The 20718-nt window shown below is 47.0% G+C and overlaps 1 protein-coding gene across 2 annotated transcripts in view; it reads left to right on the plus strand.

Moving 5' to 3' along the window:
- The window catches only part of Osbpl3 (oxysterol binding protein like 3), a 173615-nt gene that overhangs the window by 105401 nt on the left and 47496 nt on the right, over positions 1–20718 (plus strand). For both annotated transcript variants that reach the window (XM_013353566.2, XM_013353567.2), the window contains exons 3-10: positions 3872–3988; positions 4078–4131; positions 4948–5061; positions 8554–8721; positions 9253–9376; positions 11817–11920; positions 12110–12202; positions 13041–13197. In XM_013353566.2, the coding sequence (XP_013209020.1) occupies positions 3872–3988; positions 4078–4131; positions 4948–5061; positions 8554–8721; positions 9253–9376; positions 11817–11920; positions 12110–12202; positions 13041–13197 (931 nt within the window). The remainder of the gene's footprint in view (positions 1–3871; positions 3989–4077; positions 4132–4947; positions 5062–8553; positions 8722–9252; positions 9377–11816; positions 11921–12109; positions 12203–13040; positions 13198–20718) is intronic.

The raw sequence follows: 20718 nt of genomic DNA on the forward strand, positions 1-20718 counted from the left end.
GAGTGTAGAAGGAAAACCATTTTAAAATGATAGCATAATAATAATAAACTCATAGGTTGTGCCATGGGGTACCACTTGGTAGCTTTTCAAGGAATTTATTCAATTCTTTCCCTCATTTTCTACATTTAAAAAATAAGAACCCTAGTAAATGACTCTTGAAGGGTTATGCGAGGGTTAAGCATGATAATCTAAGTGTGTGTCAGCTCACAGTATGTAGACTGTGATATTAGCCACTAAGAGAGTTTCCCTGATTCTCATTGCGTTTATTAATATCCGCTATGGACAAAAAGGCTCACGATTTTGTGGATCTATAGAATGTGCTCTCCAATCCTTCTGTAATGTTGTTATATTGTTCGTTTGGGTATCATTTCAAACACCCCTACTGTTTGTTGACTATTTTGTGATTCTTGAGGCATGTCATAAACTGTGGCTACAACTTAACCCCTTCTTGTAAGCTAACTGCTTAGTGTCATTTACTTGATTGACAGTTTAATCTATTTTCTTGCCTGGGGACTGGAACAGGGGAGAAGTCTCTCAGCCCCTACCATGTGTGTACGGAAACTGAAGTCAATGATCTCTATGAGAGTTTAGGAAGAAAACACCAGAGCTCAAATGAAAAACCAACAACAACTTAATTGAATGTTAAATATTTTGGTAAAGCACAGTGAATAGCTACCACTGAGTTCACTACCTGGCTGACTCTAGGGCTGAGCCCCAGCCCTTCAAGGTCAAGTGACTTTAAGCCGTTCCTTACAACCTGTCATGGTGCAAGACTGAGGAATCAGGAAGTTTCTCATTGTCATCTGAAGCCAAGATGCTAGAGATTTCTTCCCAACACTGTTAATAATCGCTAGTGCCCCAGGATTCCCAGCTTTGTGGGTGCAGCCTCAGGCCACTGAGAACCTCAGAGCTAGAAGCTGCTTCTTCCTGTCACCACTGAGCCTTTGAATAAATATGGAATCAGGGGAAAGCTCCCAGGCCTTCTCCTCTAGCCAAGGAGAGACTGCCCTTTCTTTGTGGTGCAAATCTGCCTTTTCCAGACTGCTACCACTTTCAAACTTAGGAAGAAGATAGAATGAGGAAAAAAAGATGACATTTATCAGGGGGAAAATTACAAACCCTTCCTGGTTCATTGGCGCGAAGAGCAAGGGAACCTACTCTAGTCCCCTGGCCTCCACGCCAGCTGGCTGGGAGGAATAAGCCATAGATGTAGAATTGTGGAGCATTTCGGGTCTAAAAAAAGCCACCTTTGAAATTCAATCCTTTCCCATTCCGTTCAGCAGCAGGTAAGACCGCATCTACTCCTCGGGCCTCTGCCGTCCCCCAAGATTGACAAGTATGCAATAATGGCTGCTCCCTCTTGGCATTTGCACTGAGCACAATTGAAGGGACAAAACAGATGTGCCCAGTCCTTCAGCTGGAGTGCTCTGCAGGTAGCCTTCTGCTTGGGAGGCTGAAGACTAACAATTCCGAAAGGCTGATCCCCTGGAGCGCTTTCCAGAAGACTGGGCCCTTGGATTCTCATGTAGTGATACCAACACACACCCATCGTTCACAAATATGGATCGGTTGTATCTAATTTGGAAACAGTCATTTGGCCCAGGGACGCTGGGCATGCTTCAAATGTGTTCCACACGATAGTCTTCCAGGAACATGAGCCCATAGCTTTGTTCCGAGACTGCAGTTATTTTTCGTCCGGTGCCTGCTGTTCACAAGACAGGAGGAAAAGTAAAGTACGCTAGGCCCTCTGTGCTCTCAAGGGGCACCTTCTCTGTAGGGATAATGAAACCTCATACATGTTACCACGTTACCGTATTACTATGTTACCATGGCAAGAATGGCAGAACACCGGTGTGATGGAGTTGTGGGGATGAAGGCTGCCTTTCCTCTGGAGGAGGGGCACAGAAACTTTTGTGCTAAACTACAGCACTGAATCTACGAAGTCCAAGAGATGTAGGGACATTAGATTTAAATTTCGTCCTATAGAACCTCGCCAGGTTCTCCATCTTGGATGGTCTTTCTGGGGCTTGCTGCTTCCTGTTTTTGGCTTGGGAAGTAAATGAGAGCGGGATTGTTCTACATGAAAGACCGTGTGCTGCTCATCACTGAATAGACATAGTTATCGTCTGGGCATGCCTGAACGACTGAACAGTTGATGATGGTTATAGCAAGATCTCATTCCATGTCAAAAAGTTTCTCTAAATTAAACACTGAATACCTCCCCCACTTCTTTTTTTCTTCATTGAAGAAATCCCTTTTAGAACTCCAGATTCTGAGATACCTACAGTGATTATTTAAAAAACCTGGGACGCACCTTCATCTCCAGTCACAGTGGGAAGGGCTCAGATAAGAAGCAGGTTACCAAGGAGTTCAGTTGCTAATGTTGGGAAGGATCCTGTTGCTAGGGATGGTGTACTGCGCTCTGGGAAACCTGGAAAAGAGCCCTGCAGGACCGCTACTTGCCCTGCTCCCTGGGGCTGGTCCAGACTCACGGTCTAACTCCTGTGGCCTCTGCCAGTACCATCTGCCCAAGGGCTGGAACTTTGTCTCAGAGCAGGGTGTTTACATGAAATATTAGAATCCTGTGTGTGCAAAGCTATATTACCCGATGTGAGAAATTTTTTATATATATAATGTCTAATGTGTGTATTCAGACTCTTCAAGTTGTATTCTTGTCTCTGTATTCTGTGTATATTATGACCTAATTAATCATTACCATTCATCATATTTATAAGAATATCATCAGTTCTGGGGTTATCTTGTGCAGATTTAGCAATGATTTAAGTATTTTAAACAAATTTTTAGAATTTTTAACGTTTTTCTCTTTGTTTCTTTTGAAATTTGTGTTCAATTCATGACCTCAATAGCCAATGATGGAGCACCAATTAAAGCAGCCATTTGTGCCCCATCAAAGCTGAAAAGAATCCAGGCCCATAATACAAGGATTTTGCTGTTGTTCTTATCATTCGTTTTATTATGTATTGCTCTGTGACGTCGGTTGCCTCCGCTTCTCAAGTTATGGGATTATAGCATATCTGAAATAGAAGTCTCTTGGACAAGAAGTGGGGGTGTAAAATTTTTCTGGGGGGAAGAGTGAAGATACTTGTGACCAAACTCTCTTTCTGATGTTTCTGCATTTCTGCTACTTAAACCCCTAGTATTTGAAGGCACTTACCCTGAACCATATTTCCAGTCAGTTTGTAAGATTTACTAGCTTGTATCCAATCCCATTTTTGCAGGTATTTCCTTTCAGAAGATTTTATTCACGTTTATGTGTCTGTGTGAGTGTGTGTCACATGTCGTGCCTGTGGAGTTCACAAGAGAGGTCATATCGTTGGAGCAGTTGTGAGCTGCCTGATGTGGGCACTGGGAACTGAACTCAGGTCCTCTGGCAGAGCGGCAAGTACTCTTAACTGCTGAGCCATCTCTCCAGCCCCACATTTCAGCCCTTCTTTAGGTGCCCCCTAACATATGCACACGTGCACAGACACATATAGTTCCAGCCTGACATCTGTGGCTTCCGATTAATGTTCAGACTGATGTCTGCTGGCTGAACAGTCACCGCATGGTGACATGAAGGCAAACGAAAATAGCATTTATACTAAGATCCTCCCCTTCAGCTGTGCTTCCGAGGTTCAAAGAAGACTGAAAAAGGAAATGGTCCTTCAAGAAAAAGAGCTTAAAAAATTGATGCCACTAAACTACAGCATTGGATCTGTAAAGTCCAAGAGATGTATGGGCATTAGATTTAATTTCTTCCTATCGAACCTTGTCAGGTTCTTCGTCTTGGATGCTTTTCCAGGAGCTTGCTGCTTCCTGTTACTATCTTGTAAAGGGGTGACATTTAGCCTGTGCTCTCTCATTGGAACAGGACAGCTGGGAAGTGGTGGAGGGACTGAGGGGGGAGATGACGTACACCCAGGAGCCGCCCGTGCAGAAAGGATTTCTGCTGAAAAAGAGGAAGTGGCCCTTGAAAGGCTGGCACAAGGTAAGACTTCGGTGTTACTCTGTTAGAAGTTGGCGATGAGGAGGAATGTTAGCGTGTGCATCTTACTAAACTCTGTTTGCTTCTCACAGAGATTCTTCTACCTGGACAAAGGAATCTTGAAATATGCCAAGAGCCAAACTGATGTAAGTCTTCTTCCTGGCCCAGCATGCAGAAGAGTGCAGGCTGCTAGTCAGCCCAGAGCCGCAGTTCTCTGTGGGTAATGGTTTTTCCAGGTGGCACAGAGCCCCCTCTCCACACACCCTGATCCCTGCTGCCTTAGCTTTGGATCTAGGTGGGCTCCGTTCACTACCAGGAGAAGGTGCAGGGCAGCATCCTGGGTACCATAGCCTGCTCTGGTCTTAACTAATTACAGGAACAGAGCTTGTGCCAACTGTCCTTCCCTCTTCTGGCAACTGGGGGGCTTCATGGAGAAAGCCATGGTTAAGGTGGACTTCTGCTTGGAGTTAACCCTAAGAGGTTGTCCTGGAGGGCTCTGAGGGACCAACAGGCCTGCCTCATAGGGCACTTCTCTCCTCTCTCCCTGCCCTTCTTGTCTTCCTTAGTTTCTCGACTATACCCTTCCTTTTAAGTCACGTATGAATGAATTGACAACAGACACTAATCCAGGGGAAGGTAATGGCTCTTGCATTGCCTTGGAAGTCACCTCACGGGGTTTTCTTCTCACTGCCCTGCATTCTGACTATGAAAACTCATTATTTAGCTTCTGCCCTTCAGCCCCCTCTTCTGTGGTGTGAGGCGAGTGTGTCTCCCTTACAGAGAAAGAATGCCACCCGTGCGCAGTTCTTAACTGGGTCCTGCTTGCATGGAGGGCTCCATCAATCGTGGTGTCCAGGTTCATCATTGATGCATGACCAAGATGAGGTGGGAGGGGACCAGGGAGGATGTTCCAACCACCTTGACTACTGTGACTCTCAGATAGCCCTCTCCTGCTCCTGTAGATTGAGCGAGAGAAGCTGCATGGCTGCATTGATGTGGGCCTTTCAGTGATGTCTGTGAAGAAGTCGTCCAAGTGTATCGATCTTGACACCGAGGAGCACATCTATCACCTGAAGGTGAGCCCCAGCCAGGGCCGGCTCCTACCGAGCAGCTGCCCCCAGGGCTTTTGCTGGTTGTGGAGTTGTCCGAGGCAGAGTCTTGCTATCTTGCCTGGGCTTTAGACTCCTGGGCTCCAACAGTCCCCAGCTTCCGCTTCCTGGGCAGCCAAGGCTCAGGTACTGCTTTCCCAGCTTGGTTGTGCAGAGGTCTTTCTACAGTGATGGGATTGTCCGCTACCATGCCGCTGGTGATGACATGGGGACAGCTATTCACCATGTGGGTAGTCTTTGTCCCTAAAGCGTCCCTAAGGGATACTATTGATGTTAGCACGGGCCAGCTTTTTTCTTGGCTGTGCAGGACTGTCTCTCACACGGCTCGAAGAGTTACAGGCCTTGTCCCCATTCCCCAAATGTTACCACTCCTCCCCAGTGACAGCAGTCAGTAGCAAAGACACCTTCTTGTGCCCCTTTCCCCAGGCTATGTGCCTTTAGTATATGTAGAACTGTCTACCCTAGACTAAACTAGGTTCCCTGAAGTATAATGTTTACTGTGTGGGACCATGACTTGTGACTTTAGCCCGTTTTATAAAGACTTTGTAAAAATCCTCATCTTGTAGGGAAACATCAGGGTTTTTTCTCCTAAACTAGGAGTTTGTAAATCTTAAGTCTCAAAGCTTTTTACCCACTTATCTTTCTCCTGAAGGTGAGTGATGTTACAACATCATGCCCAGGGCAACATCAGTTCTTACCAGATTGCTTACTAACTGTTCAACTTTGACCAGTCATCTAATTCTTGAAAAATCTTGTTTTGTTTGTTTGTTTTTGTTTTGTTACCTTACCAAAAGTAAAGGAAGGAAGGAAGGAAGGAAGGAAGGAGGGAGGGAGGGAGGGAGGGAGGGAGGGAGGAAGGGTGATTCTAGTGCTCATGTGCAGGCCGTGCTCATAGGTTTATAAGGTTTGCTGTAATTCCTTGGGGGACAGTAAGTTTAGTAAGACTAATTACTCTGTATAATTGTTGGGCAGTGCCTGAATGCTGGAGATAAACTGAGAATTGCTTGGGCAGGGCTGCTTGATGTTTAGGGAACAGGACTGAGGCTGGAAAACCAAGGTTCTCCCCTGTCCCTGACCTTTCCTTACATGTAAGTCTCACATCTGTCCCTAATCTAAGCCCGCCTTCTGGGTTAGTTCGGTGTGTAAAGCAGTTCCGCTGACACCGTGGGCTGGTGACTCTTTGCTGTGGGACTGTCCCGGGTGTTGTGGTTAGACCTTTACCACTGCGTGCCAGTGGCGTCTCTTCTCTAGTGGTAGCAAGCCACACTGCCTCCAAGTCTTTCCAAGTTTCCCCTGAGAGAGAAAATCTCCCAAGTGAAATAACTGTGGCAAAGTAAAGGAGAGAAAACCCTCTAGTTATATAAAATTATATAAAACAGTTGAGAGAATGTACTGCTCCCCTGCCAGCCGTCCGTGGTTAATCTCTTCTGGACAAGTTGATGTTGTTTTCCTGTATTGGTCCCGTGACATCATTCTGTGTTTTCACATGGTCGGGAAGTAATGAATCCTTGCTTATCGGCAGTTCTAGTTAGCAGAATGAAGTGATCACTCAGGTCTGCTTTTTAAAGACTGAGACCAAGATGCACTGGACGTGACGCCATGAGACAGAGTGACTCTCTGAGACTCAGTGTAAGTGCTGCTTGGTTTCTCGTTCATCCCTGAGTGGCAACTCTGCCATGAGACAGAGTGACTCTCTGAGACTCAGTGTAAGTGCTGCTTGGTTTCTCGTTCATCCCTGAGTGTCAACTCTGGCTTGTAATGTGGACCTTTTGTTAGCTGCAGGCTCCCTACCCCTCTTTATCCCTAATCGCCCACCCCACCCCCAGAAACAGGGTCTGGATGTATAGCCCAGACTGGCCTTGAACTCACAAACCTCTTGAGTGCTGAGATTAAAGGCATGTGTCACCACTCCTGACTTGATTCTCTCTCTCATTTTATACCTGAGGAGTCTGGGCAAAAGAGTAGTTAAGAAAGCGCTTAGCCAGAGTCCTGGAATTACTGCAGGCCTATCATAGACCCGGGGCTAGCTGTTTAATAAAGTGCCTTGTTCCTCTTCTTGTTTAACCAATAAAAGATGAGTCAAGATGAAATCTTTGGGCACTGGCTTGTCAGGGCTTTGGGGAGTTGATCAGTGCAGGGATGACAAGATTACCCTCTTCAGTACATCTGGGGGATGAAATCCGTTCAGGAGCTCACAGTGCAGAGGAGACAGATGTGTGTCTGTTTGTGCTGCGGCTCCCTGCAGACAGGCGCTAAGGAGGAACCTCCATCTTCAGGTGTCTCTAACACCACAGAGTCAGGTTTACTATTCTCTAGCCCTGCCACCGCTGTCTGTCTGCCTGCCCTGCTTCGCAGCTTAGTCTGAGGACTGTCCCAGTGCTGGCCTGGCAGCCCACTGACCCACACACACCTTTCTGAGTTATTTTAAATGACGGCTTTATGAATCTATATCCTCATGTCTAGGTAACTCACTTTTCACTTTGAAATTAAGAAGATCTCTTATATACACAAAAATATTGACTAAAAGAATGTTTACAGTATAAATGTGGCTGCTATGTTACTATTAACACATTTATGAGCATTTGAATTGTTTCTTGATAAAAATTATTATAGCAGCTGTAGTGTTATGCCTGTAGTCCTAGCATTCAGAAGGGTTTTTCCTAAGTTCAAGTCCAAGTACAGCGTGGACTATGTAGTAAGTCTGAGGCCAGCCTTGGCTACATCGTGAGTTTGAAGCCGGTCTGGGCTACATAGCAATACACTGTCTCAAAAATATTTTTTAAATGAAAATTGCTAATTATAAATTTTTTTCTGGAAAGTAGAAATTTACATTTCCTCATTTATGGAGAGAATGGATAAACTTGCATATAACAACAACAACAATACTCAACAATGCTTTGTCAGATATTTTTCTTTATCTGCAAATGGCAAAAATGCCCTTTTGGCTAACGCTCACATATGTTAACAGCCACTTCTAGGCCATGCATCTTTTGTCAGGGTAGATGAATACAGGCCAGTGTTTCAGGGTCTTCCCTACTTCATTCCAGTTCAGTCTGGCTGCAAAGTCTGAGCTACAAGCGTTTAAATGAAGAACAGAGTTGATACATTCGGGGGGGTGAGGGGGGACAAGTCTCAGGCTCGAGAAGTTGGAAATGTTTCAGGAGACAAATGTGGGTTTTAGCTTATTTGTTGTTTAATAAAGCTGGCCCTCTTTGCATGGCTGTTAGAGCATCTCAGAGGAAACAAGACTATGTGTTCTGTGGCAATGCCTCTTCCCCAAGTGTTCTCCACACAGATGTAAACCAAGGCAGTGCACGGGATTTCTTCTCTTCCGTGTGCGCCAGCTCCAAAAGAGCAGGTCTGGAGTGGCCTCGTTTTAATAATTGATTAATCACTGATTAATAAGTGATCCTTTCAGCCAGTGTCTCTCTTTGACATCTCTCAACTTAACACCTGTAGGTGAAGTCCGACGAAGTTTTTGACGAGTGGGTATCCAAGCTCCGCCACCACAGAATGTACCGGCAGAATGAGATTGCCATGTTTCCCCGGGACGTCAGTCACTTTTTCCCAGGGCCCACGGTCACAGATTCTGCCCCAGGAGTGTTCGACTCCATTTCCAGTAGGAAGGTAATGATGATTGGGGTGCCAAGACCGAGTCCGAGGGAACAGAGAGGCCCATTCTGGGGGTGCATCTGAGGGAAGGTTTGTGGGTGGAGCAGGGTAAGTTGGGGTGGTGTTTAACTAGTGTCTTGACCAGCGGGTCTGACCCGGGATATAACTAGCATGGATTAAGTAAGATAGGGAGTTCAAGCAAGGAGATTCCTGAAGGCTTGGGTTTTCTCTCAGCCACAGTGACTTTGGTTTTTCTCCCTGGCTATTGGTTGCAGCTAATTAAGCATGCATACAGCCATACAGGATTGCAGACTCTTTCCCAACATATCTTCACTATGATATCACCATTTCATAGAAGATAAGGACTGTCACCCAAGGCCAGGGAGCCTGGTGTGGCTTAGCCGGGTGATAGACAGGTATCATGGTCTCTTCCTGGGGCCTTTGCTAGAAGGTTCTACCCAAATCACCCCATTATCCTTTCCCTTAGAAGCTCTCCCTGCCACGCTCTGTTTTGATTTCTAACCCGCTCTTGTTGTCCATGAGCAGCGTAGCAGTCTGTCGAAGCAGAACTCATTTCAAACTGGAAGCAACTTGTCATTTTCTTGTGGTGGTGACACACGAGTTCCATTCTGGCTGCAGCCTTCCGAGGACATGGAAAAATGCTCCAGAGGTAAAGCTGTTTGACCCTTCGGTTGCCATGGCTCTGGGGTCATGCGTGCTTGGCGTGGCCTTCACGTGCGTGTGTCCCTGCTGTCACTCATCTGTATTCCATCCCTTGCTTTGCTGATGAAAGCCTCATCATCGTTAGCCAACAAGCTCTCCCCACAGAGCTTAGTGTCTTCACCCGGATGCAGACAGACTTCCTAGTCTAGTCCTGGGATGGATGCACGGATTCTTCCTGGAGTCATAAATCATGTCCCCATGGGTGGGGACTGTCAGCTCACTCACAGTCTTGTAAGTGTCAAAAATGACTCTGCTGCCCACCTAACTGAAGCACAATTAGTAAAAACTCAGAGAGAGAAATTAGGGTTCAACCTGAAGACCAGAAAAGCAAAGCAGCCAATCATTGGCTCTTACTACTTCCTCAGTCTGAAGTGGTGATCCTGCCTCCAGAAATCTCAGGATAAGACCAAGAGAAAGCTGTTTCCTTCCATTTTATAATCCTCTCTAGGGCTGGGATTAAAGATTGCACCACTGAGATTAAAGGTGCCCGGTTTCTATGGCAAACAGTGTAGCTACTAGGATTAAAGGTGTGTGTTACCACTGCCTGGTCTGTAAGGCAAATTTCTCTGATCTTCAGGCAAATTTTCTTTGTTAAAATACAAATGAAATGCCACTACAGCCAATGTAGAGTTGGTGTCCACTGATTAAGTGTAAGCCCAGCTGAGCGTTCTCCAGCACGGCTGCACACAAGAGTCATGGAGAGAGCGTTTAAAGATCTTATTTTATTTTCCATTTTGTCTATTTGTGTTGGGAGAGGGGCATGTGAGTCTGAGTGCAGGTGCTCACAATGGCCAGAAGAGGGCATCAGTTCCCCCTGGAGCTAGAGTTCCCGGTGTGTTTGTGACCTGCTCAGTGTGGGTGAAGGCCAGTCCCTTAGAAGAGCAGTATACATTCTTAACCTAACTGCTGAGCCATTGGGACCCTTTCAAGTGTGAGGGCGCCCATACCTATGCTTCTGTCCCAAATATGCTGTTTAAATTAGCCTGGGATGCCACCCGGATGACCCTGTTCCCTACACACCTTGACTGACTCTGACAAGGAGACAGGATTGATCACTCCTCCACAAGGTGACTCACTGTTCTCAACCACAATCAGCTACAGCTCAGCCGGGGAAGCAGACTGAGATGCCTAACGGGATAGAGAGTTCGGATTTAATTGTCTAAGGGGAGGCCTGGAGCAAACAATTTAAAATTAAGTTGGGAGCTGGAGAGAGAACTCAGTTCATAAAGTATGTGCCGTGCAAGCACGAGAGTCTGGGTTTGGAACCCAGAACCCACAAATGAAGTCAGATGTGGCCGTGTGTACTTGTCATCCCCGCCCTGGCAGCTGGAGATGAATGGATCCCTGGGGCGAGGCAAGCTTAGACTACTTGGGGAGACTCTGGCCAGTGAAAGACCTTCCCTTGGAAAACAAAGTTGATAGAGAGCCCGATGAAGGCCAAAGGTTGTTCATTGTCACACACGTGTATGCGCATGCCCACAGCCCGCACGCGCACTCACGCACACACACACACACACACACACACACACACACACACACATTTAGAGGCACTAGTGGACAAAGTTGTCAGTGGCAGCCTTTGCTGTGTCACATGAGATGTGGTACCCACTGACCACGCAGTTTCTCTCACTCCATCGCTGTCACCTACTAGCTCCGCTGACTAGCCCTAGCCTAGAGGCTTGTTCCAGGACCAGCATCAGCAGGCTGGCCTGGCTTTATTAAAAATGCTAATTCCCAGGCCCAAACAAGTTGTATGACCCATAAACTGGGGATAGAGCCTACAGTCTGTGGACTCACAAGCATGCCGGGGGATTCTGTGCACTGGAAGCCTGAGAGCTATGATGTTGAAGCATACAGGTCTCCATTGCTCAGCAGAGACACCATCACAGTCAGCGATGGACTGGGCTGTTTCTTGAGTTAGTGACTAGGGTCTTGTCTAACCATGCTCTTCTGCCAGCTGAGGCCTATCTGCATAGGCAGGTCCCCAGATACCAGTACAACTTAGTGCCTGTTGCCGCTGGCTGGACTAGGGATGCTTCTGCGGCGGTGTGGGGGTGGCCGCTGTTTTCAGTTGCTACTGTAGACCACTGCTGAGCCCTCTGCACACACCAAATCATTTAATGCTCAGCTCTGTGGCTACATGTGTAATTGTCCCTGTTTCCCATACGAGAAAACTGAGGTACAGAGACCATGTGGTACAGTTGACCAATTGGATTTAAATCAAGGCAACCTAGATCTATGTCATAAACCACTATCATCTATGGCTTTTTCTGTGTGTGTGTGGGGGGGGGGAAGAATGTAAAGGGGGAAATCAAATACACAGATACAGAGCCTGGCACTCCCTGGTGCTAGTGGACAGTTGTGAACATCTGCCCTTCCTCCCGCAGACCTGGCACACTGCCATTCATATCTGCTGGAAATGAGCCAGCTCTTACAGAGCATGGACGTCCTGCATAGAACATACTCGGCGCCAGCCATCAACGCCATCCAGGTTAGCCCACTGCTCTTTGGTTCACCTTCTGCCTTCTTCTCCTCTCTTGTCCCCTACACTTGACTAACTCACAGTGGGGTGTTGTCCATCCAGTTGCTTTAGCCAAACTCAAGGGGATGGCTTTGGTCACTTCCCTGTAGCTTTGGTGGACCTTACTGTCTGTACTTTCTTTCCTCTTTTGAAACGAAGGGTGGAGCTTTTGAAAGTCCCAAAAAGGAAAAGCGATCACACAGGCGGTGGCGGTCCAGGGCTATTGGCAAAGATGCTAAAGGAACGCTGCAGGTAACCTTCGCTTCCCGCCACGCTGGCTTCCCTCGCGGTGCTGCACGCCAGAGCAGAGCCCTGACTCAAACAGGACGGAAAAGTGAGCGTTCCAGAGTTCATCTCTGCACCCTGCGAGGAGAGATGACTCCTGTTACTGAGACCTTCTGGCTATAAGGATAAGGCTATGAGGATACTAGGGCAGGGGGAATTTTCCTGCGGGAAAATGGCTTGACATTGGAGGGACTGCCCCTGTTGTGAGGGTTTGGGGTCTTTTCTTCTTTAACATCTAGCTTGTCTATGACACTCCCTTCCTTATGTGCCTTGCCTGGTGGCTGCTGTGGCCTAACACTCTGACCTCCCCTTGCTGCTCCCATCCCTCAGAGTGGGCCTATCTTCTCCTAGAGTCCGCAGGCCTGAGCCTCTGTCCCACGGGCCCTTCTGCTATTTTTCTTCAAGCTCTCAGTGCTCCTTCCAGGGTTGAACTTGGATGCTTTCAGAGTAAAGAACATTGCTTGTGCAAATATGAGCCGAGGGTTTGTTTTCTAGAAGCTCCAGGTGCAAGTAAAGACAATTATCTGGAGCTGATTCGCTCTGACAGCCTAGTTATGTGGGGACATTTGCTGTCACTTCAACCTATGGCTCTAAAGCTTCCATCATTTCTGAGACAGCAGATGATTTCCTGCCCACTGTAGTGTCTGATGCAAGGGGCATGGAGACCATCCTCCTGGGTTTGCCTTCAGTTTTCTTCGAGGTTATCCCTTGGTGGGAAGATGCACCTCTAAGATGCTTCCTTAATCAGTTCCAGTCATGGAGGCCCTTGTCTGAAGAGAAACCTCTCCCTTTGCTGTCACTTTAGGTCCCCAAACCCTTTTCTGGCCCAGTGAGACTACACTCTTCCAATCCTAATTTGTCAACATTGGACCTGGGCGAAGAGAAGTCTTACTCGGATGGTTCTGAAGCCTCATCCGAGTTCTCCAAGATGCAGGAGGACCTGTGCCATATCGCCCACAAAGGTAAATGAGTTGTCCTTCTTCCTAACATTTGATGGAAACGTCTGTCAACACAGAACTACGGTTATCATTTTTAAGGGAATAATTTATTTTGTAGCCAATTCTGAGAAAATAGCTGATTTCTATGACCTCTGTGGCTTCACTTTGTAAATGGCATAAAGTGAAAGGAGACATTAGTAGATGCAGAGTTTAGGGACAGGGTGGGGGATGAGTAGCGTAGCTGTAATTATAAAGGACCTTCGTGGTGATGGGCAGTTCTGCATTCCACCGAGGCCGTGGTTATAGGACTTTGCCAGTGTGATAAGATCGCATTGACCTATAGCCGTACACGTATGTACAGCTGCGTGCATGTAAGCCTGAAGAAATCAGCACATTCTGTTACCCTAACATCCCTGTCCCGAGGTATATAGTACTGTGGTTAGTACGTAGAATGTACCATGGGGAGGCTGGGTACAGGGCACAGGGACTTCTGTACTGCGTGCCAAGTCCTTCAAGTCCATAACAAGTTCAAAGTAAAAATTTCAAGTAAACATGGGTGGGGCTGTATATGGCCCGGTGGGTAGAGTCCCTGACTGGAAATAATCTGCGTGTCCGACAAGGGAGGACTGGACTTTTCAGTACAGTGTATCATATAGTGGATTATTTAGCATAATAATAGCCCCTCACACTGAGCACCGAGGTGTCCTGTCAGGTGTTTGCCGAGTGCTTTAGATGCACGATTTTGTTTCACTCTGGCAGAAACTTGGGTGGGGAGTGAAGTCTTTGCTGCCTGTGTGGAAACCAGAGGCTAGCAAAGCTGCCCAAGGGTCACATGCCAAGAAACCTGAGGCTGAATTACAGCCTGGTCCAGGCCAGGGTGCACTCCTTGTTCGTACGGATGGGAGGCCAAATGTTAGAAAAGAAAAGAAGTCTCCAATATCTAGTTGCAAAGTTATAGGCTTGATGTCATTTGTTTAGAACTAATAGATGTATCCCTGGCATATGGAAGTATACTAAATGTCCAGGATGGGCAGAGCATTATTTTAGTGGCAGAAACTGAAGCTCTGAGTGCTTGCGGCTCCCCTCTGCTAATGTTTCTCTTCGGCATTCACATGGTGACTATTATTGATACAGTGAGAGCTGATTAAAACGTTTCAGTAGCGTTGCCACTAGCGCCTTCCTCTCCTTGCCCCAGACTTCTTCCACTTCATATTATTGATTCCTGCAGAGAATATTCCCTTCATATATATATATATTTTCTCTATCCTGACAAATCTAAAATCCATTTGGTTATGAGATTGCTTATAAGGCCACCACGTCATGTTTGTGTGTTTGTGACAGGCTTCTCCCTCAGCCCCCTTTGCTAGCCACCATGTGCACCCCTTGGTGGCCAGCAGGACTGTAGTCCCATGTTTGTGAGAGCTGAGGCGTTGCTGTGCCGTTTCTTCCCAGCTCTTCAGGTGCCTCATGGGCATTCTTTTGAAGGTCCTTGCAATGAGGACATTTTAGCATTTGTGGGAGGAGACATCTTTAAAACACCTTTTAATAACACAAACTGCCTGTTTCAAGCTGAGTAGATGGTGCCCTTCTCCCATGGGGATATCTGGGTTTTCCCTACACTGTTGAAGCAGCTTGCTAGCAAGCAGGGTAGAGGCTGCCATCCATTCTGAGTGTGTCCATTGATCCCGGCTCCCTGCAGTAGTCTCCTCGTCCCCGCAGGTCTGGAATCCCCTCCCCACCACCTGCTGTGCTGGGGTCTTTGTGAAGCCAGCAGGCTGCAGAGTCGGTCAAGGTTTGTGCTGCAGGAACAGACCAGGCGCCACAGCCGGAGCATAGGAGCCTAGACAGCTCTTCTCCCTGTCTATTGTCCTGCGATTGCATCGGGGGTCTCTTGACTCTTATTTTGAAGCAGCTGAACTAAAGCCAAGTATTCCACTGATGTCACATAACCTGTGTGCCATTAAACACGGCAGAAAATATCTGAATTATGCTTTTGTAGAGCACATGATAGGCAGCCAGCAGAGACCCATCCCTGTTGTTTAAGTTCTTCTGTACATTTATTTTTAGATGTGCATGGGACTGCTCTTCGTGTATTTCTGGCTTTGTGTATGTCAACACTCGTGTAAGCAAGTGGAATGGAATGCACCGACCCTTAAGGTCACAGTTTTTGCTACGTGCATTGGCGTTAACATTTCCCCAAATGTATTTTATGGGATTCTCATTTCAGAGGATAGGTAAAGGTCAAAGCGAATTTTGTGATTAAAAACACCTGGAAAATGCTGCTGCCCGTGGCTGCTTTGTTTTACGTGTGGAACTGCAGGTAGGGAAATCCACAGAAAGGGCTGCAGCAAGGAAACCTGTCAGGTTTTCTAAGCTTTGATTTTGAGTGTTATTTGTGACATTCCCTGTTGACCCATGACCATCTGGTGGGGAGCATGGCAGCAGACAGGCGGGTGTGGCACTGGAGCAGTAGCTAAGAGCTTAGCATCGTATCTACAATCACTAGGCAATGGAGTGTGTGCTTGGCCATGCCCAGGGACAGGCCACGCCCCATCCAACAAGGCCACACCTCCTAGTCTTTCCTGACAGACCCCCAACTGGGAACCAAACTTTCAAATATAGGAGCCAAATTCTCATTCAAACCACCACAGAAGGAGACATCTGTCTTCTGGCATGGAAGAGAAGCAGACATCTGGAGTCCTATGGATGAGAGAAATCCTCACTTACAGATGTGAAAACCCAAATGAGAACAAAGGCAAACTTGAATTCCTTTGTGTCCGGAGTGTTTTCTAGGGTTAAATTGGAACTGAATGGCCACTTTCTGAACTGTTTTGAGCCATGAAGCCTTGAAGGAAAAGCCGAATATGTCACTTTGGTGCCAACCATCTTCATGACCTGAGGGGAGGGTGGTCCATGCATTGTTCACAATTAGAATTCACTGTTAGTTTGTTGAACATTGGATTCACTTAGATGCTCAGTATCCCGGCACTCAGGAAGCAGAGGCAGGCAAATCTTTGTGAGTTCAAGACCAGCCTAGTCTAGTCTACAAGAACTAGTTCTAGGACAGGATCCAAAGCTACAGAGAAACCCTGACTCAAACAAACAAACAAACAAACAAACAAAAAATGTAGGGTCATTTAGCAAAATTCACTAATGTTACTAAATCAGTTCAGATGGAATACTGGTTAGAAAATATTTTACAACTATGGGCACCACGTAAGAGTTGAAACTTAGGGGCTGGAGAGATGGCTCAGTGGTTAAGAGCACTATCTGCTCTTCCAGAGGTCTTGAGTTCAATTCCCAGCAACCACATGGTGGCTCCAAACCATCTGTAAAGAGATCTGGCGCCCTCCTCTGGCGTGTGGGTATAAATGGAGGCAGAAAGTTGTATACATAATAAATAAATCTAAAAAAAAAAAAGTTGAAACTTAGAAGAGACAGATTAAAGATCATCAAACCATCCCTGATAGTTTAGGAATGTTACTCTTTTGAGGGTAATTCACATGGTTCCCATTAAAAGGAGGAAAGAGCTGGAAGGATGGCTCAGTGACCAGCACACTTACTGCACAAACAGAAGGATCACGTGCAGATCCCGGCACCACTTAGACGCTGGGCATAATCTCAAGTAACCCCAGCATGGAGGCGGGCAGAGCCAGAGGCAGGCAAAGACAGGGGGTGAGCAGAGACAGGGACAGGCAGAGCGGGGGCGGACAGAGCCAGGGGGCGGGCAGAAACGGGGAGGGGGGCTGTCAGAGACAGGAGGCGGGCAGAGACAGACACAGAGACAGGAGGCGGACAAAGACAGGAGGCGGCAGAGACAGGGGGCTGTCTGGGTTTGCTGGCCTTCAACCTAGTTGAAAAGTCCCCAACAGACAGAATAAAACCAGACTCCAGGTTCATTGAGAGACTCTGCCTTTGTGCCCCCCCACCAAAAAAAAAAAAGCAAGGCAGAAAAGGATGCTTCCCTGAGCATGCATGTGTGCTCTCACGCTCTCACTCTTTCTCTTGCACACACACACACACACACACACACACACACACACCTACATATTTACATACATGTGCAAAAATGCAGGAAGCAGAAATGGAGTCCTACCGCATGTGGTCCTGTGTTCTCATGTGCTTTCTTGTTTCCACACACACACACACACACACACACACACACACCTACATATTTACATACATGTGCAAAAATGCAGGAAGCAGAAATGGAGTCCTACCGCATTGGGTCCTGTGTTCTCATGTGCTTTCTTGTTTCCTTAAAGCACAGTGAGATGCCAGTCTTTCCCGCAGATTCAATCTGTTTAGGTTTGGACACTGGGGGTTCCTCCGGAGTTTAAACCCTCACTAAGCCTCGGGGACGGAGCTGGATTTGCATTTGCCTTACTACACACTTTCTTCCCGCTGTACCACATGGTGCCGGTGCTGTGGATAACTGTGGTCTCTCCGGAGGTGAAGAAACTGCTAAGGAGGGAGCTCAGGGAGGATGAGCGCTGCAGCTCATGATCCACTATGGCTTCCCAGTCTCATGTCTCAGACCCTCTCCAGTCTGATATAGTAATGGGATCCTGAAGCGAGGGGAAGGGGAGGGGAAGAGTCAACTGAGCAAAACCTACTGTGTCCGCTCTGCAGCCTTCCAATATATGTCTTCCCCACGAAGACAAGCTGGGGTCTGGAGAGATGACTCAGAGGTTAAGAGCACTGCCTGCCCTTCCAAAGGTCCTGAGTTCAATTCCCAGCAACCACATGGTGTCTTAAAACCATCTGTAATGAGATCTGGTGCCCTCCTGAGAAAGAGACTTGATCAGTCTTTCTCATTAACTTAGACCACGAAACCCGATATGGACAAGTTCAACAGAACCGCCATATATGGGCTTCCCATGCAGGCTTCAGCATAGCCAGGGCATAAATTTCATTCATTTTTAATTTCATGAAGTCAGGCAGCTGTGTTGGACAATGTAAAGCGATTGAAGCAAACATTGCATATCCTCAGCAGGTCTCAGAGCACTGTGACCCCCTCAGGAGGCAGGTGGAGCTTGAGTAGCATGGGCTAAGGACCATTTGGTAAGGGTTTGGGGCCTGGAGAGGGTGGGTCATACTCTGGGGTGGGTGGCTTGGATAATTTTTGAGGGTCTCCGTAGCTCTGTGCACTTTGGTCTTCTTTGTTTGTGATAACGTATCCACAGGTGCAATTCACTCACTTAGATACCTTTTCAAAGCTTTTCAGTCTCTAACAAATTTAGGATGGCATTAGAAAATAAGTAAGAAGACTCTCCTGACACAGGAGATGCCCTGGTGAGTCACTGTCTTAGTCACAGTTTCTATTGCTGCAGTGAAACACCATGACCAAAGAGGGATTGGGGAGAAAAGGGTTTATTAGGCTTACACTTCCACAGTCTGGTTCATCACTGAAGGAAGTCAGGACAGGAACTCAAACAGGGCAGGAACCTGGAGGCAAGAGCTGACACAGAGGCCATGGAGGGGTGCTGCTTACTGGCTTGCTCATCATGGGTTGGTCTTATAGAACCCAAGACCACCAGCCCAGGGGTGGCCCCACCCACTGGGCTCTCCCATCAATCACTCATTAAGAAAATGCCATACAGCTGGATCTTGTGGAGGCATGTCCTCAATTGAGGCTCCCTGCTTTCCGATAACTCTAGTTCGTGCCAGGTTGACATAGACTAGCAAGCACAGTTTCTAGCAGTATAGTTATGATCTCCTGAGAGCAGCATCTAGTCACTGCTCCGAGTCATGAGTTGGCCAAGAGTGACCACTTTAATATCTTCTGGCCATTTAAGAAATTCAACCAAGTGTGGTAGAACACACTGATAATCTCAATATTTGGGAGCCTGAGGCAGGAGGAATGCACATTTGAGGCCAATTCAGGCTACGTAGTGAGACTCTGTTTCAAAACACACACACATACACAGACCACACCACACATGAATTTAGGTGACATGGCTTATGATCCTCTTTTTAGGTGATTGAGGAAGAGTTTTTTTAATATATATGTGTGTGTGTCAGTATATATGTGTGTGTATATATATACATATATATATTGGTAATGAAATGACTGTATGGGTTTCTTTTTGCTTATGCCCACTGTAGTCTTAGCTATATGCTCCTTTTCCTGAAGACAAGGGAGCTAGCAACTGAACCTAGAGCTTTGCTCTTGCTGGCCAAACCCTCTATTTGTGAGCTCTGTTGTTAGCCTTCCTGGCTGTACACTCCTCAACAGACTGTGCCCATTCTGTCCTTCAGGAATTGTCGAGTCTGGTGGAGAGACCCTCCTGGCAGCAGGGCATCTGAAAGGCAGAACAGTTGACCTGGGAAAACTGAGCCAGCCAGGTGCATGCTCATGGTATTTGGAGCAATTATGTATCCATGGGGAGGGAGGACCCCCAGGGACCCAGCAGGACAGCTGCGGGTATCCTGGGGAGCTGAGGGGAGACATCTAAGCAGGCATAGATGCAGTGAGGTCCCTTGTGGCCTGCTGTCCTCCTCCCAAGGCTGCTGCTCTCTGACTCAGAAGCTCTGGCCAAGCCTCATTCACATAGACTCTGCCGTATGTGCATTTATTTATAGCTGTCATCCCGATAAGAGCTGAGTGCCCATTGCCCCTCCTGCCCAGACTCTAAGAGCGTAGGCATCACTTTCACTCTCGTGCATCTCTTTCGTCATCGTGACTGTTATCCTTCTGGTAGCATCCATTATGTATTGCATTTGTGCATTAGGTTCAGGACCTTGCCTGCATTGTCTTACTTAATCCTTATCACAAGCTATAAAGTAAAAGCTAGCAGTATCTCCATTTGGGGTTCAGGCACATCAGATACTTTCCCAAGGTCATAGAATGACTAAGTAATCGGCCCCTCCCTTCTGGTTATAGAAGCCATGCACCGTAGCTTGTGAGTTTGTGTGGGGCGAGTGAGGAGGGGAGGAGAGAGAGAGAACGCAATTTGCTTGTTTGCATTAGGATATTATGAGGATTCTCTGGCTCTCTCACTAAGTGCGCCAGGCAGCCAGCAGCAGCATATAGAGACAACAAACCGTCTTCCTTCTTGCTGGTAAATGAAGGAAGCAAGTCGGTAGTGAGTATTTAGTTTCTGCTATTGAATAGGCCATTCTTGGATAACAGTACCTCGGGAAAGGCAAGCCTGTGAAATTTAATAAAATATCAGGTCACTGGAGAAGTCTGTCTCAGTCCCTGCCTTCTTGTCCTTCTGCGACAAACTGTAATGGAAGAGAATGGAAAGAAAATACCTACTGTGGTCTCTGTGATCCGTACTTTAGGCAGTCCTTCCCTTATCCTCGGGGAGTCACTCCTACCTATGTGATCAGAGTCTAATAGATATTTTGTCATACCTGTTCCTGGGTTTTTTTTAAATCTCTGTGTGTGTGCTGTGCACATGCACGTGTGTATATGAGTGTGTGTGTGTGTGTGTACATGTCTGTGTGAGTGTGCATGTTTGTGTGTATTAATTTGTTCATGTGCATGCATGCCCCAGCTCCCACTTAGGGTGTGTGTGTGTGTGTGTGTGTGTGTGT

Source organism: Microtus ochrogaster, unplaced genomic scaffold, assembly GCF_000317375.1.
Source record: "Microtus ochrogaster isolate Prairie Vole_2 unplaced genomic scaffold, MicOch1.0 UNK11, whole genome shotgun sequence".
NCBI classification, from domain to species: Eukaryota; Metazoa; Chordata; class Mammalia; order Rodentia; family Cricetidae; genus Microtus; species Microtus ochrogaster.